We start from the raw sequence: 17,767 nt of genomic DNA on the forward strand, positions 1-17,767 counted from the left end.
GCAGCATTCCATGTGCTTAATGCCAAAACCACCCTATTCAGATAACAGGAACTCATTTTTAATTGCATAAATCCATACTTGCTAACACTCCTGGAATGTCTGGGAGGCTCCCGACAAAATGGGCAAATCTCCCAAACCCATCATTTTTTGTGCCAGTCACATAAAAAAGGGCATGGCCAGCACATATTTTGTGCTCACATCTGGCAGTATCCAGAAGAGTATGTGGCCACATCCATTGCTGCACATGCTATTGTCATGTATGTTACTTTGCAAATAATAGATGCAAACCCATACCTCCCAACCACCCTGGATGCAGCGGGACACGCTCAGATTCCAGGTGCTGTCCCACTCTCTAGGTCGCTGGGTGGTAAGTCCTCCCTCCTCTGGACGCTGATGAGTTAATTAAAGTAGTGAAGCTGGCAACCATTTGCTTACTGCTTGGAGCAGTAGACATGATGTGGTGACTTCACTTACACCTTACCTACTGCTCCCAGCAGAGAACAGCAGAGGAATAGAACGAGATGTTATTTTTCTGTTTATTTGATACTGTACGGGCACGAGGAGAGGAACTTTATACTGTGGTGGCAACTAGGGCAGCTGGAAGGGGGTGTAAGGCCGGGTTCACACAATGTATTATGGCACGTAATGTGGTACGTAGACGGCACGGGAGCTTTTGCGGGCTGTATACGCTCCCATTGTTTTCAATGGGAGCCGGTACCGTATATGCAGCGCTATTTTGCAACCGTGATTTTGCGGCGGCCGCAAAATAGCGCCTCGTATATGGTACCAGCTCCCATTGAAAACAATGGGAACGTATACGGCCCGCAAAAGCTCCCGCGTGCCATAATACATCGTGTGAACCCGGCCTTATACTGTGGGCATAGCTGGAGGGGAATATTAAACTGTGGGGACAACTTCAGAGGGACATTATTCTGTGGGGGTAGCTGTAGCGGAGCATTAAACTGAGGGGGAAACTGGAGGGGCGTTTTATATTGTGGGGGAAACTGGAGGGGAACATTATATTATGGGGGCAGCTGGAGAGACATTATACTGTAGTCGCAGCAAGAGAGGGACTTTATACTGTTGGAGCAACTGGAGGGGAACATTATACTGTGGGGTATACTATGTCAGGGCCACTATAGGGGTGTTTATACTGTGTTGGACACAAACAGAAATTCATTGAATGAAAGGAGACAAAGTATAAGTGGGTGAGCCAGAGTTGCTGCCCCTCTTCCAATCCTTTACAAAATTTGGAACACTTGGGAATTATGCAGATTGTTGCAGCCAATTGTCCTATAATTTGCAATAATACACCTTTACTGCCCCTATAGTTTGTAGGAAGTCTGATAAATACGGACTTCCATGATGTTTCCCATTACAGTCATGCTCTATCCATTGAGTTACTAGAGCTGTCCTATACAACATGGAGCTGGACAGGGATTACAGAACTACAACTTCTAGCTCAGAGAATAGCCATCTACATCTCTAAGCGAGTAGCGAAGCATGCTGGGAGTTGTAGTTTCACAGCTGTTGACAGACCGTAGCCACGTACACTACGCCACTGAGCTGCGCAGCAAGGCTCCAGAAAAATGGCGGACACTTGAACTTTAGACCCTCTATTCAGGATTCACTTCCGGCCTGTCAGTGTTGACACTTCCGGGTGAGGCTGAGGACGAGCTCGTCATCCTAAGAACTCTGAGGTTCTAGGATCTTCCAGCCCTGTGACCCGAGGATCAGCAGGCCCCAGCACGGGGGACACCCGCCCGGAGAATGAGCAGCGCCAAGCGGAAAGAGGAGCATCCTGTGTCCAATGGGGGGGTGAAGGTAAAGCAGTCTCCCTGGAGCAAGGCACTGCGGGCAGATGCAGCCTGGGATGACAAGGTACGGCCACGGGGCTAGTGCAGGCATGGGGGAGCCAGTGTGTATTATAGCAGCCTAATAATGCTGGGACTTGTAGTCCTGTAGTAGGTGCTGCAGTAATAGTGGTCATAGGCTAAGGTGGTAGACTGCAGCTGAGTGCACACTCAGGGTGTGTGTGTATAATATATATATATATATATATTAGTCCTATTATTGTTGCTGATCTGATCACTAATATTTTTGATATAATTATATTTTATATTTGTTATATTATGTGTATTTTATATTTAATATTTTACATTATATTTATTTTATTTAACTTTTTATACTTATTTTATACAATTTATATAACTAATATTTAGATACGTTCTATTTATATTAGATGATGTATTTGTTTTATATTATTTTACATTATATTTAAGAGGACGTTATCGTTTAGATAATATTTTATTCTATTGTTTTTAAGCCTGATCTGATACTAAGTATTTTATTATTCATCACATTGGGAACAATCCTGTACTGGCAACAGTGTGTCCCATAATCACCATTGATTGGACTCCTTAGAAGGAATATTTCGGTTATATCAAGTTATCATCTATCTAATGAATAGGTGACAGCTCCTAGATCGCTGGGATCTGAGCACTGGATCCCTTGTTCCTCTGGGGTGACTTGAATGGAGCTGTTGAGCATGAGCGGTGCCATTCATTACAGTGACTGATGATACAGTAGTCACAGACTGTACAAGGTTATCTCAGTCAGTCCCATAGAGACTGAATAGAAGAGCAGCGTGTATGATCGACCGCCATTTAATTGACATATTGTCTGCGGTTTTACAGGAACAGGAAATGTGGGACGAGGGATCCATGTTCTGTCAATGGTGAAGGTCTTGGTGGTCAGACCCCTATCGATCAACTTATTACCTATCCTATAGATAGAACTGAAATCTGCCACCAGAAATGATCTTATATATTGTAGATGTGAAGTTTAGGGTATGTTCACGAGTTAGACTTTAAAGCAGATTTTGAGGTCGATTCCGCATAAGAATCTGCTCCAAATAACACAGTGAATCTGCTTTCCAATGGGGGAGCCGAGATCAAAGCAAGACCCTTGGCTGATCAGGCCCATCCATCTGAAAGTGGAGAGGAATTTGAGGCAGAGGTCTTGTTTTGAATTCCTTTTCCTTTCCCACATGTGAACTTCCTATAAGGGGGCAGTATGGCTGGCTATTGGCTGTATAGACATGTCCTCTTATAGTGGGACATCAGACTGCTGCCGCCCAAATTACATGTAATCAGACCAATATATATATATATATATATATATCGCCATTCCTTATGATAGGCCATGCCTTTTTCTCTCCTTAGGAGGATTAATAGTAGTGAGGGATTTATTGTAGTCAGGGGGTGCTGACTCTGCAAGTGTTCCCTGCAGCTGCCGGAGGAGAATTACTGCACCACATGGCGTCCTAAGCCTCCGAGCGTTCAGGCAGAAAATAACTTGTATGTAACTAACCCCTCGTAGAGATTAACATGATAACCTTCTCTGCTCTGTCACCTTACAGGATGAGTTCCTGGATGTTATCTACTGGATGCGGCAAATCCTGGCCATCGTATTGGGCATGATCTGGGGTATCGTTCCTCTAAAGGGATTTGTGGGAATAGCTATGTAAGTATTTGTGAAGCCCTAACGGGCAAGGACATATGGTCTAATGGATGAGATGTCCTGGATGATAGATATGGGGCACCGTGCATGCTCACATGTAGATTTGTGGTGAACCTACGGCAGGATAAAAACTGATCAAAATAAAAGGTCTTGAAATAAAATGTAAAAAGTCATGAACACGGGAATGCAGAGAGAAATACGGTAATACATTACTGGTTACAGGGTTAAAATGCACATAAGGCCCCGGGGTTATGTGTCAGGAATATATATTTCAGCCATAAATTCAAAATCAGCAATTTAAAAAAATTTACAATTTCAGGAGGGTTTTTGCAATTTAGGGTTTATTCAACTTACAAAAATGATCTGCTAATATATCCCCAGCAGTGCTATATCCTCACTGTTTCCGGGTGCGCCCTTTGCTTGGCTTTATTATACTTGCTGATCCTTGTATTACTATGCCACTCTGTATACCCCTCCCTTCTCCACTTTACTCTGCAATAAAACCATAGGACACAAACACCACCTATGTCCACATTCCCTCCCTGGGGTCTGTGTTGTCACATGTCTTCTTCGGTCCATGCCGTACTGCATCTCTGACCAGGCAATAGATCGCTCCCACAGGTCTGTCACTCTAGCCCATACATATCAGATCACAGCAGAATAATCCAACACAATAGATCTTGGTTCTGAGCAACTTTCATGATGGTTGGTGGTATAGGACAGACCATCGTAGATTTATGGACCACCAACCGATAGCAGACCAAAATCTGCCGCTTCAGCAGCCTGAGATCTAATGTGTATGGCCGGCTTTAGTGTAATGTGTATGGACAGCTCAGAGAACCAAAGGAGAGAGCTGGAAATGTAACCTTGACCTAAGTTCACATATTATTGGTGAAGCTCTAGGTACCTGAACAAATTGAGGAACTACTTTAATCATTATGCTTGATTTTTTAAAAAATTTTTTAAAAGTTTTTCATATTATTTCCTGACTTTTCCCTTTTTCTTCTTGGACAGATTTTGCCTAATAAATGCCGGCGTACTGTACCTGTATTTTAGCAGCTTCCAGCAAGTAGATGAGGAGGAATATGGCGGCACCTGGGAACTAACAAAGGAAGGATTCATGACATCGTTTGCTCTGTTTTTGGTATGTATTAGAGATTCTTTTAATGCCAGGACTCTTACATGTCCTGATTTTTTTTTTTTATTTAATATTGTTGCTTTAGGACCCATGGGGAAAAAAAAAATTAAAAATTGCTTACCTCTCCTTGGGCACCGTTTCTAGCAGCGGCAGCTCCATTCTTCTGCACAGAGGTCCCCTGGCTGTTCTCACCAGGGACATCCCGATTGGGATGGGTGATGACCTCTATACAAATAACGTGACCTCCAAGGCCTGAAATTGGCTGCAGACTCACCTACCACAAACAGCCTGTGAACTGAAAAACAGAACTGCTGCCATTGGAAATGGAGGCCCGGGAGAGGTTAATAATTGTTTTTTCATGGCTTTGGGTCCCTCTGTTGCACTATTTTATGGCAATAAAAGTTCAGCATATGTCTTCTCTGCAGGGATTGTTGGGAGTGGAAGCAGCTCTGCTCCAATTCAGGTAATAGGAGAGGAGCTGCCGCTCTGTCCACTGTATAATGGCAGCAGCAGGGTCCACTCCTATTAAATAGGTGTAGAGTTGCTTCTGCTATCCATCAACTGCAGCAGACACCCAGAGACTGCTAGAACAGCTGATCGGTACAGGGTCTGGGTGTCAGACCCCCACAGATCATATACCGATGTCCTATCCTATATGGATGGGTCATCAGTATGAAACATGCATTGGGCCTGAAACGCCTTTCTAAGAAAGGAGGCGTGGGGTTTACTTGCATAGACGTGTCTTCTATAAAGAAGTAGAACGTTCATGTGAGTAATATACAAAAAAACAAATATGTGATGAAGCCGATTATGCATTCACTGCTAAGTATAATAAGAACTGAAAGACCACAGCCTTTGTACACCTCATGTTTGTAATAGGGTACATGCCTTGTATTTACCACAAGATGGTGCTATGTGACTTACTCTGGGTTCACACCAGCGTTCGATCTCCGTTTTCAGGTCAACTGTCATGCCGAGTCCGGCCATGAGCACCGGTGAGCGTTTTATGCTCTCCGGCGAAACCGTTTTTTTTTTTTTCTTTTTTAAACTGTACGCAGAGTACTGCATGTCCGACTCTGTGTCCGGTTTAAAAAAAAAACGGTTTCGCCGCGGAGAGCATATAACACTCACCGGCGCTCACAGCCGGAGACTTTTCAAGCCCATTCAAATGAAAGGGATTGAAACATGCCTGCAGGTTTCCGTCTCCTGCTCTGTTTTGTGCAGGAAACGGAAACCTGCAGAACAGAGACCGGCCGCAGACGTGAACGAGACCTGAGACATTCATTTGCAACATAGCAGAAATTCTGGAGACATTTCAATGCATTTGCCCTGCTTCTCCATTCATTGTCTAAGGACTAGCGCAGATGGTCATCAGCCCAAAAGACTTTGGAGTGGTAGGGACATTGGAGGATTGCTAACTCCAATCCCAACAATTTCTCTGTTCTCAGAAGCTACAACTAATACCTGTCTTGTTAGGAGCAGGACATGTGCTTAGGCCTGCAACACACGTGAGCCCGGTGTGTTTATATATACTGCAACACATGTGACATAAATGTAGGTTTGCAACCTGCGTAGACACTATTACATTTCCTAGGGTGTTCTTGTTTGTTTTGTGCTAAAAATATGGATAACCTACCCTAAGGTTAGGTCTGCAGTATCAGATCGGTGGGGTCTGACACCCAGACCTCCCTCAGATCCAAGTATTCTCAATAGCTTATACTGTATATTTAGAGTAGAGCAGGAGACAGATTGGTAAAACAGAGTTTCTGCAGCTAGAGCTTCCATTCCAATGAATAAGGGGATATCGTCACTCCATAGGGAGAGACCACCATATAGGTGTGTGGAGTCTTATTAAGCCATGAGCGCTCCACTGCAAAGGAACATGGGAAGAATATGCAAATCTGACTTCCATGATGTAATTAGGATGCCAGTGCCTCAAGTATGCACACCAATAGAGGGCACTCACTGAGAATGTGCAAGTCTATCTTCCATGATGTAATTAGGAAGACAGAGTCTCAGTCAAGCAAGCCTAAAGGGAGCGCCCTCTATTGGTTTGCTTGACTGAGGCTCTGTCTTCCTAATTACATCATGGAAGACAGACTTGCACATCCTCAGTGAGCGCCCTCTATTCGTGTGCATACTTGAGGCACTGGCATCCTAATTACATCATGGAAGTCAGATTTGCATATTCTTCCCATATTCCAATGAATAGACATATATCTGCAGTACCTGGTCTGGCCACTATACAGAGAACAGCGCTGTCTGCTTCCTGCTCCATTCTTTGTGTATCAGCTGATCCTTGGAGATCAATGACTTTTCCTTAGGATAGTTCTAGATATTTCTAGCCTGGTAAACCCCATTAATGGTAAGTGTAGTAGTAACTGTATAGGGCAAAGTACTCCACCGGGTCTATAGACTTAAAGCAACATGAATCCGCACCTCTCAGTGATACCCCATGCCAGCCAACATGTAAAGCTTTCTTATACACCTGCCTATATTACTCAGTTTTCCTTAGATTACCTGTATGGCATGGAAAATGACAGGATTTGTGGCCCATCGGTCGTCAGAGTCTTGGATTTGATCCTAATGTAATACCTAGATTTTAACCCTACGTTTCCCTTCCTCCTCTTCTAGGTGGTTTGGGTCATTTTTTATACAGCGGTTCATTTTGATTGATGACGATTTTTACCTCCCTTTTTTTTGCCAAATCCCAAAGTTTTTGTTAAGAAGATCGGTCACTTTTTTTTTTTCTTAATCAGCCAATAAAAAAGGGACATTTCACAGAAAGAAGAACAGAATTATTATTTTTTTCTTTAAATTCCCTGGATTTTGACATTGGGGCTGCAGGTACAGTTCACCGCCATGACTTCAGAGATGTTGTCCTACTTTTTACAAAGTTCTTTGCTTAAAAAAAAAACATTTCTCTCAGTGGACTAAAAATTCTTGGAAAATGTCGGCATTTTCACTTGGCAACATCCTCCGCCTGTCCGTCGTTTACCAGGACGGCAGCGTGGCATGAGGGACGAGTCGCAGAACGGGCGCCAGTGTCACAGTGCGAGCTCCAGCATCCAGATCCGATCCCTGCGTACGTTATAATGGATTAGCGAGGCTTTCTGTATCGGCTCACACTTGTTTCCCCTACACGTGGGAGTGGACGCCGGTCAATCCCTTGGTTCGATGGTAGAAGAGCAGAACAATGTTCCTTCAGCTTCCTTGTGACTTGAAGGTCCTCGTATAACTGTACTTTTAATACTATGACATGTTTTCCTATCACGTCACCTGTCGGTATTGCAAGGCAGCTGCTCCATGGATGGGTTATAGGGAATTAATCCAAACTAGCCCTCACATTAAGCTAGACAGTATTGGAACAAAATTTGGTATTTAACTCTGCGTGAATGTGTTTTACAATTAAATCCGATTTATTGAAATTTGTCATTTCTCTGATCTTTGCTGCACTTGTCATGATATGGATTTTTTTTTTTTCCAGTAAAAAGTTTGAAGGGTGTCTGGAAACGCCTGCCAGAAATTGATGCAGGGAGTATAGGGCATATACTGAGTCCACCCTGCACATTCAGCTGTCACCCCCATAGTACAGAGCACATTATAGAGACAGGGTGCACTGGGGCGGACTGTCAGATCCCTTCACCCCTACATTTTTGTGTCTACTTCTCGTGTAGTGAGAATTGATCCATCCACTGTTATGACATCCCCCACCCTACCTGAGCAACAAGAACAGTGCTCATAGGTCCAAAGGCCCGCCCCCAATGCACCAACTGCCTCATTTGCATGTTTTTCTGCAAATCTACAAAAGTGACATGCATAAGGGCGGGTTCACACCTGCGCCCGGTCTCCGCTTTGTGGGTTTCCATCTTTCGTCCAAGAATTTGGACAGGAAACGGAAACCCGGCAGTCAGTTTTCAAAATGAATGGGTTTGCAAAGTGTCCGCCTGTGAGCGTCTTCGGGTCTCTGCAGCGAATCAGGTTTTGGTTTTTTTTGTTTTGTTTTTAACCGGACACAAAGTCGGACATGCAGGACTTTGTATCCAGTTTAAAAAAAACTGGTTTCGCCACGGAGACCAGAAGGCGTTCAAGGGTGGACACTGACCGCCAGGTTTCTGTCTCCTGTCCAGTTTCTTTGGCAGAAGCCCACAAAGCAGAGATCAGGCGCAGGTGTGAACCTGTCCTAACAAAGATACGTCTGTCACTGTAATGTGCTCTATAATGCTGTGGTGGTGGCAGGTGAACATACTTGGGGGTGGTGTTTTGGATTCCCCTTAACTCCCTTAAATCCTTTTATTTACATTTTAGCACTGTATCTATAATATTGCAAGATATATATGTGTGTGTGTGTATATATATATATATATATATATATATATATATATATATATATATATATATGCGTTACGTCCATGTGAATGAAGCCCTATGCTGTGCTACAGACCTATAATGTGGCAGCTTAGGGTCGCCATCTGCTGCGATGAATACGGACAAATGGTAACTGGCTGTGTGTCTACCGTTTGTCTCCAGCCCATACAGAGGTTATTGGTTCTACACCCTTATATACTTTGTTCCTTACGTTTTTCAAGATCTCTGCAGTAAATGAGGACTCCTACATAAAGAATCACAGGTACTACGTGTGTGTACAATAGTATATGACAGCATGCAACGTCAGCAGAGCACTCCCATAAAAAGAAAAAAAAATGTGGCCATAGCGTGTCCCACAGCGGTAAAACTAGGCCTTGAAATCTGTAAGTCACTGCACCTATCTTCTGCCATTGGACACCCTTCAAACATTAGAGCCCAGTGCAGCCCTTGCAGTTACACTGCATAGTTTTTGCATACTTAAAGGTGTCATTTTGTATCTTCTGATATACTATTGTTCTTTAAGTGTAGTTCATAGGTAGCAGAGGAGTATTCAGATTTATTGCCTAGCATGGCATGGTCTGTAAGTTCACCCCTAGGAATGACATCTTATTGTATCCACTAATAAATGACTGAAATATAAAGTAGTCAATGTGGGGAATAATTTCACTCCCCTGAAGGGTTTGGCCTACTAAGGACACTTAACCCCTATCCTGTACCCCAGAAGTGGCAGTGCACATAGCTTGCCAACTCTCCATTCACTCTTATAGAGCTGAAGAAGTGGTGGTCTATGTCAGCCCCATAGAAGGGAATGGAATGATCAAGCTTTCCTCCAACTCTTTATTCACCTGGATTATTCATGGTAAGTTCACACGGGGTTTTTTGGTACGGAACCTGAGGCGGAGTCCACTTGAGGTTCTGGACCAAAATCCGGGTAGCTGCGACTGAATGCTGATGTATTACACCGGCATCCAGTCGCACACTCCTCTCCGGTTTAGGCCCAAATGAATGGTCCTAGTCGGGAGGAGGGAGTGTCTGCAGGTGGATGTTGCGAGGCAAATCCACCTGAAAGAATGAGCATGTCGCTTCTTTTTTCTGGGAGCTGGAACAAACGGCTCCCGGAAAAAAGAACTGTCCGGCTCCCACTGATTTCAATGGGAGACGTCTTTTTGGTCAGGATTTTGAGGCGGATACGGCCTCATAATCCTGACCAAAAAACCGCATGTAAACTTACCCTTAGAAGAACTTGCAGCTCAGGATCCCAGTGATCGGACCCCCATCCGTCAGATACTTATTCCCTTACCTTAGGACAGGGAATAAGTGTACATTGTAGGCAAATTCCTTGAAGACCAAGATTATTACAGACCTCACTGGAGTTGTCACACAGCTTTCCCAAATTCCTGAATATCCAGCTAAGCAGGTAAAGTGGACTCAGAGATGTGTGGTAATACAGGGGACCATAGTGGTTGCCAAATGGAAATGACAATAGATGTTTCTATAGAATATCTTAGTGTGGTCACTTCAATACAGGGGATTTTCCTTCGGTGTGAGCTGACCAGGATTGTCTGTGAGCCATGTCCACAGGGGGCAGCATTGTAACACATCCATCATCCTCCACTGTGCCCTTTATATGTATTCAGTCTGGGTCAGGGGTCGGCAACCTCCAGCTGTTGTGATATTTCAACTCCCAGCATGCTCCTTTCACTTCTGCATAAAATTTGACCCATTGCTATATTATACTGGATCAAGGAGGGGTCAGGTGGGCCTAACTACATATTTAATATCACATATACAACTAGGCATTTTATACAGACCATTGTATAGCATTTCTCTTTCTTTCTGACCTCTGAAGTAACAGAAGTGCTAAGATGGCCAACCTGCTGGCTTTCTGTCTGACACTCAGAAGCCGTGGTTGCTATGGATTGCAGCACCTACAGGGTTAAACCGCCATATCCGGTGTCCTCTTCTATGTCAATCATTGCAAGGGGGCGTCAGTGAAATAACACAAACATTTGCGCAAGTAAAAAAAACATAGAAAATTCCAGCACCAAAAAAGAAAACTTGAAAGTTAACCTTTACTCTTCATATTAAATTCTCCATGAAAAGGGTCCATGGTGAACGCCCGCTTATGCGTTACGAGGCTGCTATGATTAGGAGGCATTCAGCCTTGTAACGCGCATGTGGGAGTTCACCATAAACCCTTTTTGTGGAGATTTTTATATGAAGAGTAAAAGTTAATTTTTTTTTTTTTTTTGTGCTTGAATTTTATGGGGTTTTTTTGTGCTATTTTTCACTCTCGGGTCCAAGGGTTTTCAGGTCATCATTATAGCACGGATACAAAGGGGTGAGCTGTTATTTGCTTTGGATTATTAGGTGCTCAAGTGATGTACGTGTACGTGACATGTTGCCAAGGGGTTAATGCAAACCAGGAACAGACTCTAACCCCCTAGACTTATGTTAAAGTGCTCCCACTTTGCCCTGTACTCATGGTGGGGGCAAGAACCCCAAAACTGTGGCCTACAGATGGGTTTATTTTTGATTGAGAGAAGACCTTTAGTCGTGCTGCAAGGCCTTTTAACAAGTAGGCCTCATTGATTTATAAGGTGGTTTAGTCCAATAGGTGGCACTAGAGACCAGATTTCTTCCCAATGGAAGAAGGTTAATTGCATACGTTTCCCCCCTTGACTACACAATGTCTTATCCCACCTTGTAACGTCTCCAAATAGACACAGCACCACCCGAGATTATTCCTGCAATGACGTGACCTGCTGCTTTTGTGCTACCCTCCGTAATCCACAAATGGGTTAAATAACCTAAGATTGGATTGCAGATCCCGTATTTCCTAATGGGTGCCAAGGTCAACCAAGGAAGAAAACACACAGTACAAAAATGCCGTTGTGGGTGAGCCCTCTAATTATATCAGGGCGCGGCAGAAAGATTGGGAAATTGTCCTGCTCGGATTTTTGTTGGCGATCGGATTATCATCTTGCGTCTTACCTAACTATAGGTAATCATCCCAGACTGTTAGCTGATTACCGGGTAATTAAAGGAGGGGTCATTAACCTTTAATTGACCTTACAGGAAAATATAGTCCTGCTAATTATCACTTACCCAAATATGTTTTAGAAACAAACCAAATATGATGTCCGATCCAGTTTCACTGCGCACTTTATTTGGCCTCCTGACTATAGAGAAGTGCACTAGAGACAGTACATACGGTAGCCCAGGATTAACATGACAGGCCCGGTGAAGACCCAAATGCTGTGACCTGTATTGAACAATGGCCATGCAATTACTTTTGAGTTATTGGTGGGGGTCCCAGAAGTCAGAGAGCACTGGTGCATGCAACAAATGCAGCCAGATCGAGCTTGTTATCAAGGTTATGGAGTCGGGAGACCAAATCATCATTTCCGACTCCTCTATGTTTCCACAGACTGACTCCGACTCTTGCTGCAAGTTAGGTCGAACTTTGGTCGAATTTATCAAGGCTGTGGAGTTGGTAGGCCAAATCATTGTCTCCAACTACTCTACTTTTCCACAACCTGATTCTGACTCCTGCTCCAACTTATCAAGGCTGTGGAGTCAGTAGGCCAAATCTTTGTCTATTTTTCCACAGCCTGACTCAGAATCTTTCTCCAACTTATCAAGGCTGTTCGATAGGTCAAATCATTGTCTATGACTCCTCTATTTTTCCACAGCCTGACTCAGAATCTTTCTCCAACTTATCAAGGCTGTTCGATAGGTCAAATCATTGCCTATGACTCCTCTATTTTTCCACAGCCTGACTCCAACTCCTGCTCCAACTCTGACTCCTTCATAGATGACCGACAGCCATGGTAGCAATAAAGATCCTCTAATTCATTGAAAAGCCAATGATTGAATTTCTAATTAAGTGCATATGTAACAAACTAAACATCTTATTACGGTAATTAGCAATATCAAGAACTACCGTATATGATATCATTTAAAATAATTAATAATTTTAATTTGAATTCGGAGTTGGTAACTTTTTTCTGACTCCGACTCCACAACTCTGGCTCCAACATTGACATACCAAGCTAGTACTGCATAACTCATCAGGAATCCGGGACCGCCCACATGACAGTTCACCCTTAATTAAAGGGTTGCCCCCCAATTTACTATTAAGCTAGTAATTGGGTCTGACCTTGCCGTGTCTTTCCCAGCTACTACACAGTGTACAGAGCTGTATACTTCTGACAAACAATCAGGTATCGATGACCTTTTATATAGTGGACAACCTGTTTAATATACTGTACATTCCATTATAATATACTAGCATCTGCCCGCAACTTCGTCTGCGGGTAGGCGTTGGCGCTGTGCCGCTTATATTTAGGCATTCGCGTTTGGTTATGAGTCGCCGTGTGGCCCCACGTCCACCCCTGCGTGCCTCGACCCCGTTTGCAACCCACCTGTCCCCCTGGCCTCTCCAACTACCGTCTTACCCTGGCTCCCCCCCTCTTCCGCACCCCCTTCGTCCGCCGCGATCATACTCCCTCCCTGTCCCGCGTCCCTGTCCCCCCCCAAGGGCACCCCCTGCTGAACCCCCCCCCTCCATGTGCCCTCTCCCACAGCACACCAGCTCCCCTCTCCCTCCCGCAGCCCCTCGACTGTCCCTCCTCAGCCCCCTGGCTCTCCCTCCCCAGGCCCCCTCTCCCAAACCCACAAACATACAAACTTTCACATTTATAATATTAGTAGGATACCTTTAAACTCAGTAAAATAATACAAGATACTGACTTTGTATTGTGTCCATGCCATCACTGTTGGCTGGAAATCACAGAGAACTTTATGTATGTGGTTTTGCTGAAGTTCTGATCTTTCACCTGATTCAACACTGGGCATGGAGAGAGTCTACTCATGGGTGGCACAGTTGGCACAGCAATAATATGAGATTACCACACATTGAATGGGCGTCTCTGGCATGTGGTACTGCACCCTCCGCAACTGTAACACCCAACGTGCAGTGATGTCTCTCCATAACCAATTCCAGGTTGGGCAGAGGATGACAACAGAAGGTACAATTCCAGGTTTCAATTGAAGAAGAAGTTCTACAAAATGTTCTGCAAATTTCTGCATGGGAAACTGCAAACATCCCCAGGGTATTATGGACCCTACTAGGGTGCCATAGTAGTCCCAGTCACTGAGAAAGATCTACAGTATGACCACTCGGCGGTAGCTCCTTCTTTTGGTGCCAGAGATTGTCATAAGTATGGCTGATGGAAGGGCACCTAAAATCCTTACCCATAAGTTACCCATATAAAGTATACAAACCTAGGAAATGCAAGCAATTTTATTGCACAAGATGCATTGTATAGATTCATCAACCATCCATATACCTTACCGTCACACATTTAAAGTGTAGTTGCTTTCCATAGCATCGCCTATCACTAATAAATATATACATATAAAAAAAAAAAAACTTTCCAAATTTTCAATAAACCTGAGATATTTGGAGACTATATACAGTTGGTTGTCTTTTGTGTGTCTCTTACACACTTGAAATTTTTGCACATCATTATGGCAGACACCTTGCCCATAAAGAATACCAAAGATACAACCAATACATCTTGAACCTCTTGAACACAACCAACACATCTTGAAAATCTAAAGCATATTCCATTTGCCCATATTGTAGAAAGTCTAAAGATGCAAACATCAAAGGGATTCCCAGGCGAGGTCCAGCACTGGATGTCTGGTTGCATCTCTTTCTGTGTCACATGTCAACTGTCAGAAATGATTTCAGGTCTACCATCTTCCTTGATGTTGCCTTTGGAGAAGTATGGTAGAACACAACTGTCTAAGGAGCATCCTCGATCACCCGGATCTGCACGTCAACCACTTTGCATGCTGCGATCTTGGCACTGGTAGATGCACATATAGATGTCAGAAAAGAATCTTTTAGGAAGGGCATCCATCTTTGTGAAGTCCACAGCACTGAATTCCTCCTCGGACATTGACAGGTAGTCTCCCAGTTGTGGACAGGTTCGGACCACAGGGACATTCGTGCCAATTTCATTACCTATGTCAAAACGTATAAGGGTTGCAGAGATTGAAGTGATTTATGGGTTGGTGTACACGGCCATTATTAATGTTCATTGCTCTCATTGGCCATAGGATGGGAGCAACAGCCATTAAATGACTGACGCAGACAGAGCCCCCTTCATCTGGTGTCCATCTGTATTATTAATTTCTTCCATCATGTTTTTTACTTTTCTATTGGAATTAAAATTCCCACTTGCACAACTTTTTCTTCTATTACAAAAGCAAACAAATGTAAAAGAAGAAAGTGTTCGTCGTGTTTTTTACATTAGAGTCTACGGTGAATGGACACAGAGATGGCTCCATCTGTATGCGTCACTACTACCATGAATGTCCGTTGTTCTCATCCTGACAATAGTATGAATGTCCCCTAGATTAGAACAAAACATTCTATTTCTATTACTCCATCTGCCATACAATACAAGAGATGCATCATCTATCCACAAGTAGCTCTTATGAAAGACTCCAAGCTACATTATAGTGCTTAAGACTATTTTAGGAGATGAAGATAACTTCGCTTTAGCCATAAGTAAATGTGGAGTATTAGATGTTTTTGTCTTTCTGTGGATGTCTTGTTTGTAAGATAGTGTCTAAGCTACCTGACTTTAATAGTCCTCCTAAATACTCCGTTACTTACCTATTCTTCCTGCCATACTATCGAAGAAGACCCAAGAGTTCTTGCCAGGTCCGTATTTAACAAATGAGACAAAGTGACTGGTCTTTATGCAGAGAACGGCCAACAGTTCAAGTTTTTGTTTTTGGTTTGACATATTGGGTTGAGTTTCAATTCTTGTGGGTTTGTGATCCTTCATCTGATTGCCGGAATGAACCTAGGGGTCAAGAGGATAGCCAATGAGGCCCGACGTAGCCATGTCGATAGGACATTGTATACATTGGGTGATTCTATGTTATTATGTAGAGACAACAGCGAACTTCACAGTGATCGTGACTATACAAAAATATATTTGTGTGAAAGCCCCTTAGCCAATCCTAGTGAGTGCAGAAATGTTAAATGTTTCTACAACACTGTATACTTACCTCTCCAATAGGCCAGAGATCCAATGGAGAGACGACATTTGGGGGCCCCTATAGTCTGAATCCCACCTCCCATTGTACCATTGATAAGATTGCTGTTTTGTCAATGCTCACTATAGCTCTGCTTCCTCTGATTGGCTTCTATGCATAGGTGCGAGCCCAACCCCAGCGTACGAGGAGGCCAAGCCAAATGGCTATAAAGTAACACTCAGGCTATGGTCACATCTTTGCAAGACTGTTTCTTTCCATCAAATGACCGATACCTGAACAGAATCCAAGGGCCCCCATTATAAATCAGTGGACCGTCATGAGGTCCTGGTGTATGTTGTGAACTCTCTGTAAAGATCCACAACACAGTGTGAATAGAGCCTTAGTCACAGGAAGATAAAAAGTCTCATTAAAGTACTGGGAATATGTTCTAATCCGCTTATCTGATCTGACCCATATCTACACCTCGATATGTACTGCAGGTACTGACCTGTTTCTCACAAAGCTGGCAGAACTGGCGAACATTCCCGTCTGTGGTTAGTGGGTCGGCAAGGCACTGAGTGCACTCATACTCGGCAGGGCTCAGACATAGACAGCACACCATGCTCCCTGCAGACAAGTACATCAGCATTACATTACATTCTATACCAGGGCTCTCAAATTCATCTGGGTATATGGGCCGTACATAGAAAAGAATTGAAGCTGATAGGCCAGTTAGTTTCCAACAATGGAATATAAATATATAATGGCCCCCACTAGTTGTTCACTATACAGTAGGTAGATCACCATCACTGACCTCATACAGAGGTACACTACTGACCTCATCGAACTGCGCCCTACCCCAGGCTGCAGGCCATGTCTTTGAGACCCCCTATGTTCTGAATTGTCTACCAGTCCTTATAAAGTGAGACTGAGGCTACATGTACACAACCATAGTGGTCTTTACTGTCCATAAAAATGGATCCGCATTCTGAAAAAAAATGTCCGCATTGCACTGGTATGTCATCCACAATAATAATAATGTGCAGAAAGACTTGTATGATCCCCTACACTTGTATGGCTGAGCCTGTGCCACATTGGCGGACAGGATTATGGCCAGACAATGATCAGTAAAAACTAGAGACGCATGTATGGGGCCATAGTAATGAATGAGTCCAACATATTGAGAACAACTACAGTAGTATACAGGCGGCCTAAGGATGTGCTACGCACACTAGTAGGTGTCTTATATGATACTTACTCTTGTGCACCATATGCGTGATGTCCAGTTCAAGGGAAGGAAATATATACGGAAACATTTTAAACTTCTTGCCAAATCTTGGCATCTGAAGGATGAGGCAACTTGGAACCTTGAAAACAACACAGCATTTATAAGTTATCTAAAGTTTCACACAACTTTACCAATAATACATTTTATAATCGATGGGAGACAGAGATTGGAGCAGGGAGTAGAAAAAATGTCCGTCCTGCTCCATCTTGTTGTGAGACACCATGGTCCATACATCTGAATGCTGATGCTACGTTTCAGTATCCCGTTACAGGGTGTTGGAAGGGCAGAAAATGAAGAGGAATTGAAGTGGATCTTTCTTCATTTTCGGCCATTTGAACACACCCTTAGGCTTTGCCTCCATGGTTATTTTTGGTTATGTTATAAGCATT

General features: G+C 43.6%; 2 protein-coding genes across 2 annotated transcripts; one reads left to right on the forward strand and one right to left on the reverse strand.

The window, feature by feature from the left end:
• Positions 1-1,657: 1,657 nt before the first annotated feature.
• On the forward strand, positions 1,658-8,088 carry RAB5IF (RAB5 interacting factor). Its single transcript, XM_075277498.1, has 4 exons — positions 1,658-1,881; positions 3,422-3,525; positions 4,537-4,666; positions 7,295-8,088. The coding sequence occupies exons 1-4, from the start codon at positions 1,771-1,773 to the stop codon at positions 7,334-7,336; spliced, it is 387 nt and encodes a 128-aa protein (XP_075133599.1). The 5' UTR covers positions 1,658-1,770; the 3' UTR covers positions 7,337-8,088.
• A 6,539-nt stretch (positions 8,089-14,627) lies between these two features.
• Positions 14,628-16,634, reverse strand: LOC142209740 (ubiquitin carboxyl-terminal hydrolase CYLD-like). Its single transcript, XM_075278781.1, has 3 exons — positions 16,599-16,634; positions 15,723-15,915; positions 14,628-15,065 (listed from the first exon to the last, which is right to left on the reverse strand). Exons 2-3 carry the CDS (start codon positions 15,895-15,897, stop codon positions 14,878-14,880), a joined length of 363 nt encoding a protein of 120 aa, XP_075134882.1. The 5' UTR covers positions 15,898-15,915; positions 16,599-16,634; the 3' UTR covers positions 14,628-14,877.
• Between the last annotated feature and the right edge of the window lie 1,133 nt (positions 16,635-17,767).

The sequence above is a fragment of the Leptodactylus fuscus genome, chromosome 6 (genome assembly GCF_031893055.1).
Source record: "Leptodactylus fuscus isolate aLepFus1 chromosome 6, aLepFus1.hap2, whole genome shotgun sequence".
Classification (NCBI taxonomy): domain Eukaryota; kingdom Metazoa; phylum Chordata; class Amphibia; order Anura; family Leptodactylidae; genus Leptodactylus; species Leptodactylus fuscus.

Excerpts from the sequence above, each read along its gene's own strand:
- RAB5IF (XM_075277498.1), top strand. The coding sequence starts at position 1,771 with ATGAGCAGCGCCAAGCGGAAAGAGGAGCATCCTGTGTCCAATGGGGGG. Across the intron at positions 1,882-3,421 it reads ATGCAGCCTGGGATGACAAG|GATGAGTTCCTGGATGTTAT; the intron begins GTACGGCCACGG and ends GTCACCTTACAG. Across the intron at positions 3,526-4,536 it reads GGATTTGTGGGAATAGCTAT|ATTTTGCCTAATAAATGCCG; the intron begins GTAAGTATTTGT and ends CTTCTTGGACAG.
- LOC142209740 (XM_075278781.1), bottom strand. The coding sequence starts at position 15,897 with ATGAAGGATCACAAACCCACAAGAATTGAAACTCAACCCAATATGTCA. Across the intron at positions 15,066-15,722 it reads TAGTATGGCAGGAAGAATAG|GTAATGAAATTGGCACGAAT; the intron begins GTAAGTAACGGA and ends GTTTTGACATAG.